The sequence below is a fragment of the Zosterops lateralis genome (assembly GCF_965231275.1).
Source record: "Zosterops lateralis genome assembly, chromosome: 14".
NCBI classification, from domain to species: Eukaryota; Metazoa; Chordata; class Aves; order Passeriformes; family Zosteropidae; genus Zosterops; species Zosterops lateralis.
The window spans coordinates 7,547,233-7,568,288 of NC_139774.1; the positions used below are offsets into that span (position 1 = coordinate 7,547,233).

Genomic DNA, 21,056 nt, shown 5'->3' on the forward strand with positions numbered 1-21,056 from the left:
GAAAACCATGGGGCAGACAGAGTCTCTTTTCCATGTTGTTGATTGTCAAGGAGCCTGTGGAGTATTCAAATTATTCAGTGAATTTTTAAAAATCATTTTAATTGGTTTGATATAGAAGAGGTTGGTCTCCCACTACACTTCTCATGTTTTTCCTATCTTCTGGAAAAATGTTTCATGTCAACGTATGTGCAAGGATGAACTTGGGAAAGGCCAATTAGGTAAAAATGCACCCAAAGTACTTCATAGAGGAACGATGAGCCATGGCCTTAACTTAGGAAAAATAGCAGGACAGAATTTACGAAAGCTGGGGAGTCACTTCTGATGACAGTGCAGAGCTGGGGTGTGCATGTCATACTAAAATAAACAGGTTTTTTTTTTTTTCTGTTGATTGTATCTTTCAGAAAATTTCCCTTCAGGAAGTACTACTAGAGTCAGTGAGACTTCATATTTAAAACTGCAAATATAATGCAGGTTAGTAGCATTTTCCTATTCCTACTCCCCCCACTCCCTCCCCAGTTATGTGTTCATTGCTTTTTTGGGGAATTGTCGAAACGTAATTGCTAGGAAGTCTCATTCATTTTCTTATCTGTGAGTGGTTTCCTCATGACTGGGGTCACCCTGACACTGGTGGCTTGCAGAATTTTCAGAAAACTTAGGTGGAAATAATCCTTAGCTGATGATCTTGGTTTCTGCCATTACTCTTTAAGGCACCTACTGCCAAGGCTGAGCCTTTGCCATCAAGAAGAATCAGAGTTGTGGTATATTGAGCTCTGTCCTTTGCTGTGCAGGTATCCAGACTCCTCAGCAGGTACTGTCAGAGGTGTGTGATGTAATGTGAGGGGCTCAGTGCACCATCTTCAGGGGCAAAGGCCCTGATCCATCATGCTCAGCCAGGCCCTGTCCACACATGGCAGCTGCACCCTCCTCCCCTGTCAACCTCTCTTTAGCTCTGCAATAAAGGGATATCTGCACCCTGGAAGAGAAGGAAGATAATGCAATGTTCTCAGGCTCATTTAAACATTTGCTAAAGAGAAATGTCCTGATGTTGTAGAAATTAACTTTCTTTTGTGGTGGTTTAAACATTCTTCCTCTGAACTTCTGCTTTGGTCATACACTGCTGAGGAGGGACTCACTGTTGATTGCAAGGATTTAAAGAATTCCAAGTCCAGCTCCTCCTTGTGGACTCCTACCAAGAATTCAAGGTACCCCCTGAGTTGCCTAGAAAGAAACAGGGACCCAGAAATTCCTTCCTTGAGGGCTTGCATGCCTTCAGTAGCAACAAGGCATGATTTGTGCAACCTCAGGGCTCAGGATGATCAGGCCCTTTGCACTTTGCAGCAGGCCATGCCCCTGGCCCCACTGTCACTCCCATTGACAAAGAGCTGCAGAGAGCTGCAGTCACACCAAGGAAAAAGCCTCAGGAAGAACTCAGAGCAGGGCATGTGAAGCTCAGCATCCACACTAAATCTGTGACACTTACGTTCCATTTTCCCATTTGCAGACACTGCCATGAAGAATCAGAACAGGACGTAACCTCTTGAGCAGAGAAATCACTCATTCATGTGGTCAGAGGTGGGCCTTTACTTTATCCTGAAGCAAAACTGACTTGGGGAAGATTGTGTCTTTGAAGAGCCAGAGTTAGGCAGCCTTGTAGACAAAGTAGTCAAAGTTCTCTTTGAAGCTTGGCAATTTTGGGTAGATTGGGTGGGTAGCAATGAACACACCTTAAACCACAGGGACAGCCATCAGTGCTGACCTTGCCACAGATGGAGAGCAAGCCATATTCCAGAGGCAGAGCTGCAGCTAGTCCAGACAATCTGCAACTCATCCCACAGGACATACACAAAGAACATCACAACTTTATTTGCACTTTTAAAGCATAAAATACATCAAAATTTAACTATGAGGTATTCATTTAAATTCTTTCAATTATGGTGATTCCTAAGCCCAGGCACAGAAATTTTTAGAAAGGTAAGAGGTTTAAAAGTCTCACAGTTTTAGACTCTGACTAAAATTGTTACAAATCTTCAACAGAATATGATACAAAGGAACTACATTTTCAGACACCTACACTGAGCTCTATCAAGTCAGGCAGTGTATAATGTAGCAGGTTTGGCTGTCTATAATATGCAATTACTTGGCATTCTAATGAACATAGGAGCCCAGGGAGCTGACACTGCATTTCATGATCTCAGAGCACTGGTCAATGTTCTTCTTTATCCTGTAGAATGTTTCCACATATTCAGAACGGCCCAGGAGCTCAACAAAATCTTCATCATGAGTAATCACCAGAAGCTGAAAGTTGCGTTGGTGTAAGCGGCTCTTTATTATCCTACAAAGAGATATCATTGAGTGTGCATTCCCCTAAATCCCATGCCAAGCATGGGAGAGCTTGCAAATACATGGCACAAAAAATCTCATTATTGATAATGAATGACATGAACCATAGAGTAATCTAATGCTGATTATCCACTTTTTTTACACACATAAAAAGCCCCCTCATATTATGTAACAAATACCTTTCTCTTTTCCAGATAGAGAATCTAAAACTACTCACAACAAAGACGTGCCAGCTTAAAATATAATTCACTACTGCCAAAAGGGTACTGAAAAATACCCACTGTTAAGCACCACAAGGAGAGCTCACTTACTCTACCAGGGCGTGTGCCAGGGACTCAATGTTTTCTCGGTCAAGGTTGGTTGTAGGCTCGTCCAGGGCCAGAATGCCACAGTTGAGACAGAATGTTTCTGCTAGAGCAAGGCGAATGATGAGAGAAGCAAGCACCTGAGGGAAAGGAAAAAACACAAAAATATCAAGCTTCAAACTATTTAAAGAGGATCTACACATAACAACCTGTTTTTAATGCCATTACAAACCGTGACTGAAGTTTACAGAATAATGTGCTGACAGTTCGCAAAATGACAGTAACTAATTACTGAAAAACTACATTGAAACTTCTCGTTTGAATTCGAAGAGCGACTCTACAAAGAAGTACTCAAAACCCAGATGACACTGGAAAGATTCTAATCTGAGGTAAAGATGCTATGACACTGCCATTTCCATTACCCCTACACTCTGCTCGAGCCCACCCCACTGCAGCAGGTCAAAATTTATCTGCATATTACTAAGTTTGAGTTACTGAACTCCTGACTTCTCACTAAAATGGATGACAGTAGGATTTACCATATTCTATATTAGTTCTGCATCAACAGGTGTAATCATATTTGCAAGATCTTCTGAACTACTAAAAACTACAGAACACTCAATGGAAACTGTGCTGGCAAAAATGTTTTCCAATTATCACGACTGCTGGCATCACATTTCATGATCAAAGAAGAATTCTCAGAATTTCAGCTAGGAAACCTGTTCAAGTTTCACTCTCATTTACACAGGACTCTAACGCAACATCCTAAACTACTCTAGGAGAGGACACATTTAATACAACACAGGTGGAAACAATCTCCCAACATGTGTGGGTGTGGTTAGCTGTGATGTAGCTCTGACCACAGGTCACAGCTGGTGTGTCATCAGGCCACTTGGCCAGTGTGTGTTACTGAAGCTGAATGGGCAGACCACAGAGCTGTGAGCTGATGGCACAGGAGGAAACACAATACCTGGAAGTATGCCTAGGTGTGATGTGGGTGACATGAACGGAAAGGGTATAGTCAGCAGCAGGTGAAAGCAGGAGGAAGAGAGGTCCTATCAACTTAGAAGTAGATGCAGTTGCAAAAAGAAGACCAAGGGCTCAGAAGGAAAAAAACAAACGGGGAGCAAATCGATAGACCTGCAGCTGAGGTAACCTCAGTGGTAACTAGGAGGAGACAAAATGGGAGGACTTGAACTTGAGGACAGAGGGAAGTCAAACCCTTCACTCCCGCAGGGCATCAGCCTAGTGCCCATCTGAAACAATGGATTTTGGCAGCCCAAAGCAGGGTTCAGATGCTGAATCATATTCTGTGTAACACCCAGACAGAGTGAAGGGAAGTTGTACACAATAATAAATAATGAGTTGGAGCTGCCTGTTCTTTGGTCACTTGACTCCTCTGCATTCACATGAGCCAGTTTTCAGAATCCCTGCTTTTGTGTACTGAAGATAAAGAGCCATTACCTTTTGCCCAGCACTACATCTTCCTCTCATATCTAGTGCTGTATCTCCTTTCACCATCACTACCCTGTAATTGTAATTTCTTCTTTTATCAGTGGCTGAGACATTCTCATCTGCATCAGAGCGGATTTCTATATATTCAATATCTGAAAATAGGAAGGAGACAGTTCATACATTATCAAAAATCTTGAAAAATATCATAGGATTAATGGGCGATGAGAGGTATAATATGTAGCAACAATAAAAATTCCATTCAGAACTCCCACTGATGGATCCATCTTGGAAATTAACTTTTCCAAAATGGAAGGAATTTACTCATGCACTGTCCTGTGTCAAAGAAATCTAACCTTAGGAAAAGTGAAAATTAACTCTGTTTATCCTGCAAGTTACTATATAATGTGCAATAAGAAGATTCTAGTGGTGAAGAACAGATACAGCCTTTAGAATGGAACCAGCTATTTCCCATCCTGTGAACGAACATGCTTCCATATGCAGTGCTCAGTATCAAATGGATACATCTGGGTAAAACTTAAATTATTACATACCTTGTCCTCTGTAAATGCTTCGCCACAGGTCCCGAATTATTTTGTTAATTTCTTCCATTTTCATGCTATGAAAAGTCATTATTGCTCTAGAAAACAGCAAAAAATGAAAACTGTTAGAGATGCAACCATGGACTGCTGTGGACTGCTAGGGGGTTTAAGGCAGGTGGCAGATCCCTTTCCATTCCCTTAATGCTTTTACTAAAAATATAGAAAACACTAGTTTATTTTGGAGAGAAGTACCTAAAGAGTAACAAGAGGCCATTGCATAAATAATTCTATGCTCACAAACAGCTCAGTTTTCAGAAGTAAGAAAGTAATGACAACAAATATATTTGCAGTCACTCAATGGAGAATGACTTTCCCCACTTTTTAAGAGATTTATGATTTATGTGTGAGGTTTATTTTCAGCCTGACACCAAGATGAATCTGATGTTAAGCTTTGCAGAACAGGAGTGTTACTCTGTGGCACTGTCTGCCAACAGAACAAACAACAGCAGGAAAGGAGAACCTGAAGCCTCCTCAGAGCAGAGAATTCCTATTGAGAATATAATTTGTAATTACCCAAACAGGCATTATGACAAGAACTACTTTTCTCTTCACCAGCAAGATTAACACAGGATATCATTAATAATTTTAAATTTAATTTCTGTGGTTAACATAGTAACACGACTTTAGTTCAGTAATAGATAAAATCTTACAAACATTCAGAAAAGGACAAGACACTGCATTTCTAACCTGGCTTTTTACAGAGCAGGTACTCTGTAATGAAAAAAAATGCTCATTCACTTTATGGCAATGTCTTATTTCAAAAAATGTGGTGGAAATAAAATATCCTTCTGAATCAGACTTTTACATATGCCTTTTCTACCTTTACTCTTCCACCTGTTCTGGGGAATCCTCAGGTATCAACTCTAATAGGTTAAGTAAAAATTAAGTGTTTTCAACTATTTACTTAATCCCCAGAATGCATTCCTCATCAATATTTATCATGAATCTCTAAATAGAGTCAATAAAGATCATCTGATAGCATGGAATACCCAAAGTGTTGGTTTTCCCAGCCACAGATACAGCTTTGGCCATTAGAGTTAGCATTTTGTCTCACTGATTTTTCAGACGATTACCGCTAAGTGATGCTTATCTATTTTTCTTGAAATTACCAGACTGTTTTCCTGTTTAGCCTTAAATAGAAACAATAGATGATTTGATACCAGAGAAAAAAAATTCTAAAAAGGAAATTCTTGGAGTGCATTTCCATTACAACTGAAAGGGAAGACTTATACACACTCTGAACAACTTAGATATTCACACAATAAATTCTGGATTAGCTTACATTCTAATATTATGTTCATTTAATGTTATCATCAAACCAGATTAGAACAGGGTTCCTCTAGAATGTCTTTTCAACTTGGAAAGTTCTCATTTATTCTGTTTCTCTTCTTGACCATTATGCTGTATCCTCCACCACATAATTACTCTTCTGTGCTGCTATTTCCAGCACTAGTAAACCCTTTTAAATAGAAGGCAAAAATTCCATACTTGAGTAAAGACATGGGTGTATTGAGAATTCCTACAGTGGCCAAAATGTTTCTCTTTCTCTTTTTTCTTTCCTAATATTTATCTTTCAATGCTGAGCACCAGCTTTCTATTTCCTCAAATGTATCCACTGATTCCAAAATCCTCTCCCACTGTCCACCACGTTGTTCACTGCTATTCCATCACTATAACCAAACAAACAGGGTTTTTAGGGAGCCACATGTTTTATTTTGTATATGGTTACCAATTTTGAGATACTCTTTTTGTCCAGTCAGTCCAAGACTAGCAAACAAGCATCCAAAGGAAACAGAAACAAGAACCAGCTTGCTGCACTTTCCATCAAATGCCAGACAAGTTTCTTATGATCTTACTTTCTTTATACAAGCACAAAACCACCCACACTGGAAAAGGGCAAAAAAACCCTCTACACTGTAATATTCTTTAAAACACAATTATTTACCTGAGAAAATGTCATGGGAAACAAGAAATCTACCTGGCATATCTTATTCATATTAAGATATGACCAGAAGATGCTAAAATATATTACTACAGGAATGAAAGTAGAAGGGCTCAGGTTAAAAATGAAGGATTTAAACATCAATTTCACCTTTCCTTATCTCTCACTTTTTGCTGTACTGCAAATATAAGTGTACAACCAAAACTCCAAATAAGTCTTTCAGAGAACTGGGAATACAAATATCAGACTCATCTATGACTGTATTAAATTCCAATTATTGCCATCAATGCATTTAATATATATACATTATAGACATTAACTTACAAATTTCCTACATCATACCAACCTGTGCAGTTTCCAGTACAGTTTCATTAATTTACTTAAGAAGTTATACCTTGTTATGTTTTCTTAATATCTAAATACCAGAATCTATAAAGAGAAATTATCTATCTCAAGGAATCAAATCAATTTACTCTAAGTTACCCTGAAAGCCTGAAATTGAGAGCTGCTTTTGCACCAAGGTTATCAATACTAATAAAGATGAAAACATTTAAGAATCACTCTCATTTGACAACACTTACTTATCAAGAGCCTTGTAATAAAGGTCCAGGTCTTTGTTCACCAGCTCTGTTGTTCTCATGACAATCATCATGTCCCTGTATTTTTCTTCTGCATCTTTGAACTGTGGCTCCCTGAGCTCCTTTCTGAAGCGAACAATCTCCTCCTCAAACCCGCGCTGGCGGCCCAGTGCGACGTGGTGGTTCCTTTTTAGAGACTCTATTCTCGCCTCCAAATTCTTCTGCTCACTGTGAAACCATAATTGATACACAAGTATTTTGTATTTAGTGTTTCAGTTTTTTATTCAGTGCTCTATTTTGAGTTTGATGTTAGACAACAGCTCATTGGATCATATCTATAAAGTCTGTAACAGTTAAAAGTATAGTACTAATGCCACAGAAATGAAGTCACTATTGAAATAAAAATAGTTTTAAGTTTGTTAAGAACATATTCTAATCACTATTCTGAGTGGGAGAAGCGAGTTGTCAAGTATAAATGCTAAAGTTCTATATGTAGAAACAAAAAAAATTAATTTTATAGATGGACACTGAGCAAAATAACCTGAATTATTGGGTGAGCTCTGGCTTGCTAAATAAATATTTCACATGCAAGAACCAGCAAAGGGATAATTACTTTTCAGAAGTGTTTATTATCCAAGCAATTATTACTAAACTACTGAAGTAAACATAAAATTTGCTGCCGGGAACTAAGTAAGCAGACTAAAAACAGAAACTAAATACTCTCATCCAGCACCATGAATTATTTAAATATGGATTTCTCTGTAAACATTGCGAAAATGATTGGACTGGAACAGGTATGAGCAGATATCTCTATTTCTAGCCAGAAGCAATGTATAATTTCACTGAGTCATTTACACTGTCGTCATAGGGAAATGAAACAAACACAGGTGTGAAGGAGGAAGTGGTCTGTATGAATGAGGCAAAAAAAAGACCAGGATACATTAAAACACAGTTACTACAACATTCAGATGTTCAATGAACGCTTGTGCAAAGCACACCATTCTGGTTTGAAGGTGCTTACTTTTTCATCTGGGGGACTTTCATTTCTCCCATCTCCTTCATAAGTTGTTTTATGTCGTTTTCAACTTCTTTCAGCTCTTCATTCCGCTTCCTCAGAGTGAGGTTATCCTCCAGCCACCTTTCCTGTATCTAGCTCCGAGGAAAGCAAGACATTGTATAATGTTTCATTATGTTAGTTATCAATTACAATGTATCAGTTTCTGTACAACTCTGAAACATGCTGCACTCATAAAATAATTGACAACAAAAATTTAAACAGTGAGAACTTACCTTGTCCTAGAAATAGAGTAAAATGTAAATCAGCAGTATTATTTCATCTCTCAAAATGGAATAACACTTAGCAGTGTTTACTGTCACAAGTGAACACGAGAGTGATTCTTTTTGAGAATATTAATCCATGTTTAAACCAGGACAAGTAGTCCTGGTTTTAACCCAGGATGATATTTAACCAAGTTGCCTATTGCAGTTCTACAACAGTAAACAGTAACTGAAGGGGTAGAATGGGGAAGACATATTTCCTAAAAGGAATGTAAACAGTATTTGAAACATATATAGAAGAATTTAAAGCACATGATAAATCTGGAGTAGTAAGCAACTTTTGGTACCTGCAGTTGAACTTTACTTATAAGGGCAGGTATCCTCCACATAAAGATACTCCTGAAAATGCTGACTACTATCCCACCAGACTTAACTCTTCGAAATACCATAAGATGATAGAGATAATTTTTAAATTTGCACATATAAATCTCAAGGCTATTTTCAGCCTAATGCAGGCATAGCAGCTACCCTGACTAACAACTGATCAAATAAGTCAGGAGGAAGCTGATTTCACACCATCATAGACATAGGCAGACAAACTAAAACTAGGAATTATGTCAACTATGCCAAGTATATTTGAAACAATATACCCACCTTTTGAGTATCAACATCTTGTCGGGTCGTTTCCATCTCTTTACTTATCTTTTCCTTCTGTTTCTCACAGGCAGCCAAACGAGAATTTACTTCATCAAGTTCAGACTCCTTTTGCTGAAGAAATATTAAGAAAATGGTGTATGATTTAAAAACAATAGTATTTTTGATGCTAACTTTTTACTGACTGGTTTTTAGATTACCTTTTTATAGTCGTCTTTTCCTTGTTGAATATAGTTTTCAATTTCTTTCACATACTTGTTTATATCTTTAACTTTGTCATTTATGGCATTCATCTGCAGAGAAAAGATTTCAAATGAAATATGGTCTTATGTCCAAGAACAGATATGCTCTGTATCAAAGATACTGGATAACACTACTGCCAAAGTACAATTCCTTATTGTAACACCCTTTAGCTTTCTAATAAAGTCTTCAGCTTCTAAAATCCCAGTACTTCTCATAAGCATGAAAATGTTTCCCAACATGAATGAGGGCCACTGAACCTGGGAAGAACCAGTGTGTCTCTAGGCAGGGACAGGTGATGGTCATCCTTGCTATTCCTCTTTTAGGGTCTATTAGGAAGGGCTTTAGAACACCATCAGCCACTAAATATTGCCAAATGTCCCAAGAAGTCTTTTTTCAAGACTAACAAAGGTCAATTACAATTGAGTTCACGTCCTGACTGACATGTTCCTTTTCTTCCCTAAAAGCTCTATCAATCTAAAGCACCTCCTGGAGTCACTGATGTTTCCTAAAAGCCAACTCAGTACCACAGCTTTCATCCATGGCTGAAAACCAGTATCTAATCCTATGTCACGGCTATGCCAAGAGCAAACAAACCTTCTCTTGTGTTTCTTTAGTACTTGCAGTCCTTTTATTGACTAGTTCCTCCTTCTCCTGCTGCAATTTGTCTAACTTTGCATCCAAAGGAAGTACCTGTTCTTTTGCTTCCTGAAAAGTAGTTGGAAAAAGTAGTTTTTATTTTTGCATTCTGGTAAAGATTAATAATCGTTCAAGCAGTAAAAAAAGTAACATGGTTACTTATTTCTTGTGTGTATTAAAAAAAGGAAATGTGAAAATATATATTAAAAAGTTCTGGAAATCCCCAAAGATACACAATAGCAGCACAGAACAAACATTTAAACATCCATCCCATTGTCTAGGACTAGACACAATATTAACTATGACAAGATTATTATTTTTTATTTCAAGGCCAGCAAAGCTAAGGGTTAGACAATTAAGAGTATTTCTCACCTTGATCTCTCTGCATAAGGACTGAACCTCAGTGGTTAATTCCACAGTCTGCTCCTCCAGCTGCCGCCGCCGCTGCATGCTGCTGACAATCTGCAGCTTCTCTGCCTTCAGTTCATTGACTGCACTCTTCAGCTGCTGAATCTGGCTTTGCTGGTCCTGCTTCAGCTTCTGCTTTAACTCAATTTTACTAGTAACTGCAGATAAAAACAGAGTCAATCTGTTATTAAAGTCATTATTGTAATCCTTAGGAAATTTCTAATCTCTAAATTAAGCTGGTATGACTCCAAAAAACAGTAACAATGAACTAGGATAATACAGTTATTTGAGAACGTAAAATAAACAAACTAAAACTTTAACGGAGAGAATTTTGGAATGCTACTTTTAGCATAAAAATGAAATAACAGGTTGGTAGGACCTACCTGTATCCCACAAGTGTTTTTTCTCCTGTTTTTCTTGGCTTACTTGAAGCATGGTTCTACTTAAATCGACCCCTAGCAGCTTAGCCTCCTGCTGAGCAATTTTTCGTTCAACATCCCTAATATCAGTCTGGAAGTATGAGGAAAAGTACCATTACTACTGTATTAGTGTTTAACACCTCTTTTTTCAGTTCATATAGCACAAAATGGAATCAGAACTCAAGGGACTCTGTGATGCTCAAAAAAAAAAACACTTTTGTAAATTGAAGTTTTGTTAGTACAAGATCACCTATGTTATACTGTCTTTAAGGTCCTTATTTTAAAATACTTCCAAAGTTTTGTCATATTACTGAATAACTACATATTTAAATGCAAGTGAATATCATTTTAGGTATTAAAAAAAAGTTAGCAAAGCATACCTGATACCTTTCCATCAGAGTTATATCCTGCAAACACGCTTTGGCAGCTTCTTCCTCAGACAAAGCTGTCTGGAGGAGTGATTCCTGTTCTTCCACCTTACCCTTCAGGCCTGTTAAATCTCTGTTTGCATTCTGGATCTTGTTCCTCAGGTCTGGAATTTCCTTATCTTGGAGTTCAACTACAGTTCGTCTTAAATAAAATACAAATTCCTAAATTTTTCTTGGTCAGAAACAGCAGCATAAATTGAAGACACTCAAGATCACAAAATCCGTGATACAATTTAGTAGTGGAAGACTAAATTTAGCTAAAATAGTATCCCCTTATTCATGCCCACATTTAACTAAGCTTACGTTATATACCCAGCTAAGGTAATTACACAAACAAGCAAACAAAATCTGTTTTGGTTTTTAACTTCATTACAGCAAGTACTCAGGAGAAGGTACAAAGCACTGAACAAGAGTGCCCTCTTGTGAAGGAAAGCTCTACCCTCACACATTCTCAAATTCTCTCAAAATATTTATCGCAACAATGGCATTTTGGAATTAATTAACCAGCCCTAGAATAAAGCCTCCTTGATGCCTGCACAGTTTTTTATCATCAAAACCCACAGCCTGTAACAATATGGTATCCTAAGTACCGCAGTGGTTTAAGACTCATCATTTCATCACGTTTTTTCTCCTTTCTTTTAAGCTCAGACTCTGTTGACTTCAGTTTGTCTGGGGCAAGGCGCAGTTTAGACTGCAGATCACTAATGACATCTTGCAGCTCAGCCTCTGTCTGAAAAACTCTTTGGCAAACTGGACAACAAGACTGGTTCTCCTCTGTCAGTTGTGTAATGAATTGTGAATACACTGCAGTGGCTCCAGCAAGCACAGCTGGGTGAAAAACAAACAGAAGACTTATGTTGAATAAACAGTGCATAATCAGCTAAATTAGTATTTCAGGGAAAAAAGGAAAGCTATATATGAACTTACCTCGCTGCTTGGAACTTTTTTCAATCTCATCTTGAAGTCTGTTCAGGTCACTGTCAAAATCTTGACTTCCACAAACATCAAAAAGTTTTGCTTCATGATCAGATAACTGGGCTTCTTTTTTTTGTAGCTCACGACTGGTATAAGTTTTATCATGTTCTACTGATGCCAGTTGCTTGCTGAAATATTAATGCAGAAACACTTTTATTACCAAAATGCAAAGATTTAGACTATTGAAACAAAACCAAAAACCATGGAAAGGTAATCTGAAATTGGAATTACAGAACTATCCAGCAGTTCTTCTTTACTGATTTTTCAGGCAATCTATAGCATAAAATTTTTATTCATCCAAGTATAGTGTGTTTAATTTTAAATCCCTTTTGTTTTCTGGATGATTACTGGTAAGAAACTTCCTACTCTAACTAATTGTTTTATATAATCAAATGAAACCAGGAACAGGTAATCACACATGAATTTGTGGTATCACACATGATACAGTCATTAACCACTCTGTGACTTACAAGAGAATCAGAAGACCAGTAATTTCCAGCCCCAGGCACATTCATTCAGCTAGAATTAGTACAAACAATTAAGGATATTCCAGGTCACTACTTTGCTACCTGCTTTTAGTGTCGCTTTTGACACACTACAAATAGTGTGATTTTATTAACTAGCACAAACTGTATCACCTCTGTATCACAGGAACTCTGCAGGATGTTTTCTCTGATTTTGCAGATACTTATATGAATTAAATACCTATATGAATGATACACTGATGAAAGTAAAAAGTATTTCATAAAAGTATTAAAGTAAAAAGTATTTTGAACATATTAAACTTTCCAACATTTAAATTCATAATTACATAAAAACATGTGGAGAAATAATTAAATTAATACTTACTTAAGATTAGCAAGAGTATCCCTTGTCTGATTAATCTTTTTATTTTTACCATGAAGCCAGTCTTCAAGTTGTTTTTTATTGGGAAAGTATCCCAGCAGTGATGTTAGTTCCTCAGAATGTCTTGACTTTACTTTTCTGATCTGATCTTCTTTCTCTGCCTGGAGAAACGAAGCATGTTAAATGAAATTTTCCTATCTTCAGGTTTATAATCATCAATGCATTTATTAAGCTAATAGCTTCTATGAAGTCAGTCAGAAGCTCTACATCTGATTGTAGATAAACACCTGAAAAATGTACAAAAGTTGGAGGGACTGTATCAATTTCATGTCCCTCTCTTATGAGATATTGATAAAAACATTACTTTGTCTTTCTTCAGCATCTCCATTTGGGTAATTGTTGTGGTGTGTAGATTCAACTGCTCCATCTCTTGATCCAACCTCCTAAGAGCTTTGTCCAGATTTATTTTCTCATTTTGCAGAGTCTGTATTTCCTGTTCCAGTATTTCTACATTGCTGTTCCTCTCAGCCTTCTCCAGCTCATGTCCCTATACAAAAAATAAAAGCCCAGAAGACACAAATAATTACAAAAATCAGTAAAGTTCTAGCTAAAGGAAACAGAAGGAACCTCTTCAGTTCCCTGACAGCAGCATCAGTAGCTGTTACAGGAATGACACAAGATTTGTTAATATTACATGTAAAAGGACAAAGCCTGTGACATTGGTGTGGGGCAAGGAAAGCCCCACGCAAATACTGGATGCAGTTCTGGAATGCAGGATTGCCCTAGCTTGCTCATGCTATTACCAGAAGCTCACTCATACTTAGTTTGATTTTCTGTATTTTAGTATCTACTGTATATTAAATTTGGAATTACCCTAGTGAAGAGGCTAGAAAAATACTGTCAAGCAGAATTCATGTACTGCTAACAAACATAAAATATTTGGCTACAAAGGCATAACCGGCTGTTCAGCTGGAACATAAAATATTTGTAACTTTACTTCATCAGATGAAACACCTATAACCAACCAGTCCATCTCACAGACAAGTTATCTCCAAAAATGTAGGTAGTATGGAATTTTCATTTCAAAATTTCTGGCCCAGTAATTTGAGAGTAATCAATCTCCTGACTGTCAGGAGTGCTATTACCCTGTTTACAACTCACCAAGCAGAAGCAGCACATTCTATGTGTGGACTGTACAAAAACAAGGCAGTGAACAGACTCTACGCCAAAGGGTGCACTATGTGAACAGACAAAGCACACAGGGTATTAAAAGTGCAGAAACACGTCTGAAAGAGTAAACACCAAGGAGGGGTTATGGGTTTTGGTGTATTTTTTAATGATAAAGCCACAAGCTTTTACTTCAAGCTTCTATAATTTCTTCAATTACACACTAACTTACCATCTTGCCGATCTCCTCATCCAACTCACTAACTCTGTCTGAAAATCCCTCCAACTGCTGCAATTCACATTTTACATTCTTCAGCTCTGCTTGTTTCTTATCTTGAATGTCTAATTTCAGGTCAATGATTCTTTCTAATCCAGTTTTCTTGTCTCTGATTTCATCTATCTGTTTTTGTTTCATTGCTTCTTTCTGTGCAAATTCTCTCTGAAAGAAGATCAGCAACAATATATTAATTATTTTTTTACAGGAAAATATTTTAAAATACTTTTTCACACTAGTGTGCCAATATTCACCACAGAAAAATGTTGAAATACTGAGAAAACTACACCTTGTCCAAAATTATCTGCTGAAACATTTTTAATAGGAAAATGCAGATGCATCATATCAGTGACAGTAATCCCATTTTCAACATGACTTCAACAAAAAGTTGTTTACTTTTAAACCAGCTGCCCATTGTAATTCTTCCTAAGGTTTTTGAGCTTGTCAGTGATCCACCTGCATGAGGACTGCTAGAAGAACATCTCTGATTAGCTGCCTGTTCAATAGCCTTGATGACCACTCCTAATTCCAAAACTAACTTCCATGGAAAGATGCAGATGACACATAAGCAAGAATTCCAGAAAAAAAAACCAGCTTCAGTTCCCCCTACCAACACTTTCTCCCAGCCCCATAAGCACCCATGTGGAGCAATAATACAACAGTGCCCCATAGAAATTACACTACTCCAAGAACAATATCCTTACCATCATCCTATTTGCAGCTTCTGTGTCTCTCTCCTGTCTGTCCTTCACCAGCCTGTGAAAACTGGCAATGTGCCTTTCAGTGAAAGGTGCTCGCTCAAACCCCTCTAATTCCAGCTGTGCTGCCAGAGACTGAACTAAAACATCCCTGGTCACAATGTGCTCTTGGTGACGATCTGCCTGCAGCTGAAGACGACCTTCACAAAAAGAAAAAGTGACATAAATGTTCAAAAACTGAGGCAGAAGCATGCTTAGGATTCAAAGCCAGATGGAAGCCTTTGAAACCTTGAAGTGTTTTTCAACAACACAAAAAGCTACGGAATAAAAACAACCTGTAGGTAGAGATTGCCATTTCAGGTAACTAAATTTTTATTAATTAGGTAAATCAGTAATTCAAAAGCAAGATAAACAAATCCTGAACAAATTTTATGTAAGCATATATTCTGTGACTCAACTACTATAGCTTTGCTAAAATTCCCATAATCCATAAAAAAAAAAGGATACACAATTGAAGGAATATTTACTTTAAAGTGTTCTGACCTGTCCCCAGTCCCCATGTGAGACATGGAGAATGCTACAGGCATTCAGCTTTCATGCTTTTTCTGTTATATGACAAAATGTACTACATGCTGTAATTATAACTCAGAAAAAATATACATTAGAAACTCCAATAGAAAAAACACCAAAACTTGTCCACCAGCAAGACTCTCACACCCTACTGTGCAACTGAACCTGAACTAATACACATTTTAGGAGTTTTATCCAGTTCAGATCACTTCAATTATCAGTAGTTCCATTCCAGACTTCAACTGCATTAGAAAACATACAAGTCTACAAATGAAGTCCAAAATACCTTGTTCAACAAGCAGCTCAGATTTCTCACTGTTATATCTCTGGCACTCTTTAGTGGCTCTATCTAAATCTCGCTTACAGTCCAACAATCTCTTCTCCTTCTCCTTCATTATTCTCTGGTGGTTCTGGTATCTATCCCTCAGTTGTTCATCGCTTCCTTGAAAAACCTGTACACCACAGACAAACTTGTAAGTCAACTACTGATGTTTTAAAAATGTATAGGTTTTACCACAACAGAATTAAAAGAACAATAAGAGTTTAACACCTCACGTGCAGAATTTCTATAATAAGACACACAGGGGGAAAATCTGCAGCAAACAAAACTGGAAAACTGTTTTTATCAGACTGATAAAGTAAAATAATCTGAGTTTTTCTATCTCAGAGGCAACCTTTTCCATCTTCTGTTGCAAATCTTGATTATCTTTTTCCATCTGCCGCTTCCTGCTCTCGAGGGCCTTCACATCATTGTCCAACCTCATTACTTTTGTGAGATTCTGTTCAACTACTGCCAGAGAGCTCTGAAAAAGAATGTGGTAAGTAAAACATCTCATCAGTCCATGAACCCCATAATCAATTGGTTTAAGTGCAAAACTTCCAGTTTCATTAAATATGTTTTTTAAATAGGGAATGTTTTAGTCTGGTTTTTGTTTTAGTTATAACTTAAAATGGTTTCAGATACCAGCTAAATTTGAAAGAGATTTTAAACTGACAAAAACCTAATGCGGCTAAGAATTCTGTTTTTAACCCTTCAATGACTGTTTATAGATTAGAGCAGCATCTGCCAAGTGAGTTGAGGTATGCTTGATTCTGCTGCAGGGCAAAGGATTAAATACAAAAGTGCAAGATTTTAACCAAGAAGTTCATACACCTTTCACTTCTTTTATTGTTTTGTATTAAAGCATTAACATAATCGTCATGGAAATTACCTTTAGAGGCTCAAGCTGGTTCTCAATTGATATTACATTCTCCTTAGAAGCAGCCAGTTGAGCTTCTCTGTTCCTGAGATGATCCTGGATTTCCTGTGCTTTCTCTTTATTCTGTTTTAGATATTTCAGTTCTGTCTGACACTCTTTTACTTTCAAGCTTTGTTTCAGTCGTACCTGACGCAGAGCTTCGAGTGCTTTGATATACCTTAAAAAAGGAAAGTTTCAGCTGCTTTGGTAATACTCACATATGAAACAGTGTCTTGGACATTTTTATTAACATGTATCTATGAGAAGACATTTTTACTTAGTTTTTATTTAATTAAAGTAAAGGGAAAAACCTTGTTGCTGAAAAGATCTCATCAAATTTTTGTTTCAGGGCCTTCCCTTCACTTAATGGCCAGTTGGATTCTTCTTGGTGACAGAAAATGACATTGTTAAGCACAGCTTTGGAAACACCAAGGGCGCTGATCATCTCCCGATCTATTTCAGCACACTTGGAACTCAGACTGACCTTCTCACCATGCCTGTGGAGATAAAGAAAATCCCCAAAGAAGTTACTGGCAAATTCTTAAAAAAAATGAACTGCGTTTTAACAGTATAACCTCATTTTAACATACCCATTCAAAAATTAACAAGTAACAGTTTTTAGGCACAAAATTACCATGCTCAACAAAGGCATTTAGCACTGCCAGTTCTTGAAGTCAGTTTCACAGCTCAGAACTCTGAGGAACCACCAGAGGGAGCAGAAGAGCTCGAGTCAAAGGAATGTACTTAAAGAGCGGGGACGGGAGTTAAATACGGGCCAAGAACTATCTGAAACTGAAAACGGTACTACAGAAAGTAAAGCCTACGTACTTCACACAGTGATACTTTCAAACTGTATCCTACAGAATCATGGAATGATTTGGGTTGGAAACGTCTGTACTACCCATCTCATTCCCTCTGCCCTGAGCAGGGATGCTACTCACAGAACCAGGTTGCTCCAAGCCCCATCCACTCTGGCCTTGAACTCTTCCAGAAATGGGGCAGCCACAACTTCTCTGGGCAACCTGTGCCAGTGTCTCACCACCCTTATTACTAATAAAGTTTTCAAATAAATGCAAGTCAACAGATATGAGTAATTTCTTAACACCCTGGCTACCAGATGTGAGATTTTTTAATCACCTAACAGATAAAGTAATGAAACTACACATCTTTATAATCTAAAAGCACTAGTAGCTATGTCAAGGAATACATTATGTAATTTTCCCTTATCTGACGCATAAAAATACACCAAATCCAAACCTATCTTCATGCCAAAGTAAGAAGCAACACTTGATAACTTACTTTGTTCTAGTAATGACAGATTCCAGTGTTTTAAATTCTGGAGTCTTGCCTTTCTGGGTACAGACCATGGAGCGCTGGACAGCCAGGAGCTCCCCATTGACATCTCGAAACTGTAACCGAATCTGAGCTCTGACATCCGTTTCATTGGCAACCTTTGGTAGGAGCAAAAAAAACAAACACAACAAACCAGAATGAGGGAAACTCTTCTCAAGGCCCAAAGGAACGTGCCTCTCCAGCTGTGGGGTATGTTCTAATCAGCCCCAGCTCTCTGCTTTTCCTCATTTCATTTTAGCATCCCTGTTTTATTCACAGCCTGAGTGCAGTGGAGTATTTTACTTAGGAGTTAACATACTTTATATCTAGTCACTATGACTTACCTTTGGATCATGAACAAATGTTTTTCCTTTGGTGCCAGGAGGAAAATCACCAGTGCATATATATTTAAGACATTCAATGATAGTCTAAGAAAACAGAAATAAGTTTATAGTTATAAAGACAAATTTAGTGTAACCAAGATGGACTACAGGCAAATCCACAGTAACAGCCCAAACATTTACAAATGAGTTAGATATGTAAAGAGCAAGAAATAACATTTTAATTTTTGAGTACCATGAAAATATGATACTTTGCAAATGTAGTTTTAATCAGGATCTGGATCAATTTCCTATTAAAAATATCAACCAGTGGTCTGCAAATTCCAGGCATGAAAGCAGATTTCTAATAACAACAATTATAGCAAACACCATGACTTTTGCAATATAATTAACACCTTTCTGTAGAAACTATTATTCACATGTTAAGGCCTTCCAGACCTATTTATGGCTCAAATCCAAACATAAAGTGAGCCTTACCGTTTTTCCTGCACCATTTGGTCCTACCAAAATAGTTAATGGATTAAAGAAAGTGATAACTTGTTTATCTTTATCTTCTACCCCAAAACTCCTCACTCCGAGGATACTCATTTTTTCAATCCTCGACATTTTTGTTGAGTAACTTCTGTTCCAAAGTTAGAGGTGTAAACACTGTAAATCCTGTAAAACAGAGCTTTGTGAAAAATCCAGCAGGCAGAAATCTCAGTGATTACTGAAGGCTGACTAAAAACCTATACGAGCACAACATATGATGAATATATTTAAAAACACAGCTAAGGTTCTTCAGTTACTGCTCAAGGTACAAAACATATGAAGGCAAACCCTTATTTGCATCAAACCGAGAAATGCATCAACTCCAAGCTATGTGCCATACTATGTATCATGAAATCAAACACAACGCCTCAAATAACCCTTTATTCCACTTCACAAACCCTATGCACCCTTCAGAATGCCCCAAACACAAGAGAAGCCCCAATATTATTTCTCCCTTTGATAACCCACTGTTGTTCTGCAACACCCAACACAGTGCAAGCTTTGCCAATGCCTGTTTCTCACAGGCATATCCAGCACCACCGTGTCCTAATTCCTGATGTGGAGAGGAAGCCTGGAGCCTTCCCACGGCATGGGGCAGGCACGGACCAGGGGGCTGTGAGGGGTGGGAGCTGCCCCGGGCACTGCAGGGCTCTGGGGGGAACAACTCTGCCCCCAAGGCCCGTCACCGACCCACTGCGAACACAGTGTGCGGTGTGTGCATGGCTGCGCACCCCGGGGGTGCTCCACGGGGCCCACGGCCCGGGCTCGGCCCTCCCGCGGCTCCTCCGGGGGTGCCCGGCGGGGCTCGGCCCGGGAAAGGGCATTTCCTACTCAGGCAGAGGCGGCACCGGGGTTTTCCCGCCCGGAGCTCCGCGCGGAGCCGGGGGCGGACGTTTTCCCCGGAGATGCTCCGGGGAGGCCATGCCCCTACCCGAGCCGAGCCGAGCCGAGCCGAGCCCGCCGCGGCACCCCCGGCCCAGCCCGGCCGCCCCCTGTCCCCTCGTCCCCGCCCTCACCTCCGCTCGCCGCCGCCGCCGCCCCGCGCCCCGGCAGCCCCCGCGCCCCGACAGGCCCCGCCCCGCCCCGACAGGCCCCGTCCCCCGGGGCCGGTTGAGCGCCGTGAGGGCGACTGCAGCGCCTTCGTGCCCTGCTGGCCTTTGAGACAGGCGCGATGGCCTTTTGAGGCGGTGTCGTGGTTCAAAGCCAGCTGGAAATCACAAAATTTCAGAATAAGCTGAGTTGGAAGGGACCCACAAGGATCGTCGAGACCACTTCCTGGCCCTGTGCAGCACCATTCCTAAGAGTCACAGCAAGGGCCCGAGAGCCTTGTCCAAAGGCCTCCTCAGCGCTCTCAGGCTCCATGCTGTGACCGCTTCTCTGCGGAGCCTGTTCAGTGCCCAGCCACCCTCTGGGTGAAAAGCCTTTGATACCCAACATAAACCTCCCCTGTCACAACTCCAGGCCATTCCCTCAAGTCCTGTTGCTGGTCACCACAGAGAAGAGATCGGTGTCTGCTGCCGTACCCCGCTGCAAGATCTCCCCTCAGTCTCCTCCAGGCTGAACACACCGAGTACCCTCAGCTGCTCCTCATCCGGCTTCTTCTCCAGACCCTTCCCCATCCTCACTGTCCTCCCTTGGACACTCTAATAGCTTTAATATCTCTCTTACATTGTGGTGATGAGGCATCACACAGCCACTGGCTCCCCCCACCCCAGCCTCGGTGGAATGAGGAGAAGAATCAACTCTAAAATTTGTAGCTTGAGATAAGAGCAGTTTAATAATAGAAAGCAAAGTAAAAT

The 21,056-nt window shown here is 39.2% G+C and overlaps 1 protein-coding gene across 1 annotated transcript; it reads right to left on the bottom strand.

Moving 5' to 3' along the window:
- Positions 1-1,839: 1,839 nt before the first annotated feature.
- RAD50 (RAD50 double strand break repair protein) lies at positions 1,840-20,315 on the bottom strand. Its single transcript, XM_083871772.1, has 26 exons — positions 20,274-20,315; positions 19,204-19,383; positions 18,730-18,813; positions 18,353-18,504; positions 17,365-17,550; positions 17,027-17,231; positions 16,490-16,618; positions 16,102-16,267; positions 15,252-15,445; positions 14,506-14,712; positions 13,471-13,653; positions 13,110-13,267; positions 12,213-12,388; positions 11,876-12,113; positions 11,238-11,427; positions 10,822-10,948; positions 10,403-10,596; positions 9,989-10,099; positions 9,352-9,444; positions 9,152-9,265; positions 8,241-8,368; positions 7,223-7,447; positions 4,652-4,737; positions 4,110-4,252; positions 2,652-2,785; positions 1,840-2,332 (listed from the first exon to the last, which is right to left on the bottom strand). Exons 2-26 carry the CDS (start codon positions 19,330-19,332, stop codon positions 2,146-2,148), a joined length of 3,939 nt encoding a protein of 1,312 aa, XP_083727898.1. The 5' UTR covers positions 19,333-19,383; positions 20,274-20,315; the 3' UTR covers positions 1,840-2,145.
- Between the last annotated feature and the right edge of the window lie 741 nt (positions 20,316-21,056).

Excerpts from the sequence above, each read along its gene's own strand:
- RAD50 (XM_083871772.1), bottom strand. The coding sequence starts at position 19,332 with ATGTCGAGGATTGAAAAAATGAGTATCCTCGGAGTGAGGAGTTTTGGG. Across the intron at positions 17,551-18,352 it reads TCTGTCATTACTAGAACAAA|GCATGGTGAGAAGGTCAGTC; the intron begins GTAAGTTATCAA and ends TTATCTCCACAG. Across the intron at positions 9,266-9,351 it reads GAAAAGACGACTATAAAAAG|CAAAAGGAGTCTGAACTTGA; the intron begins GTAATCTAAAAA and ends ATATTTCTTCAG.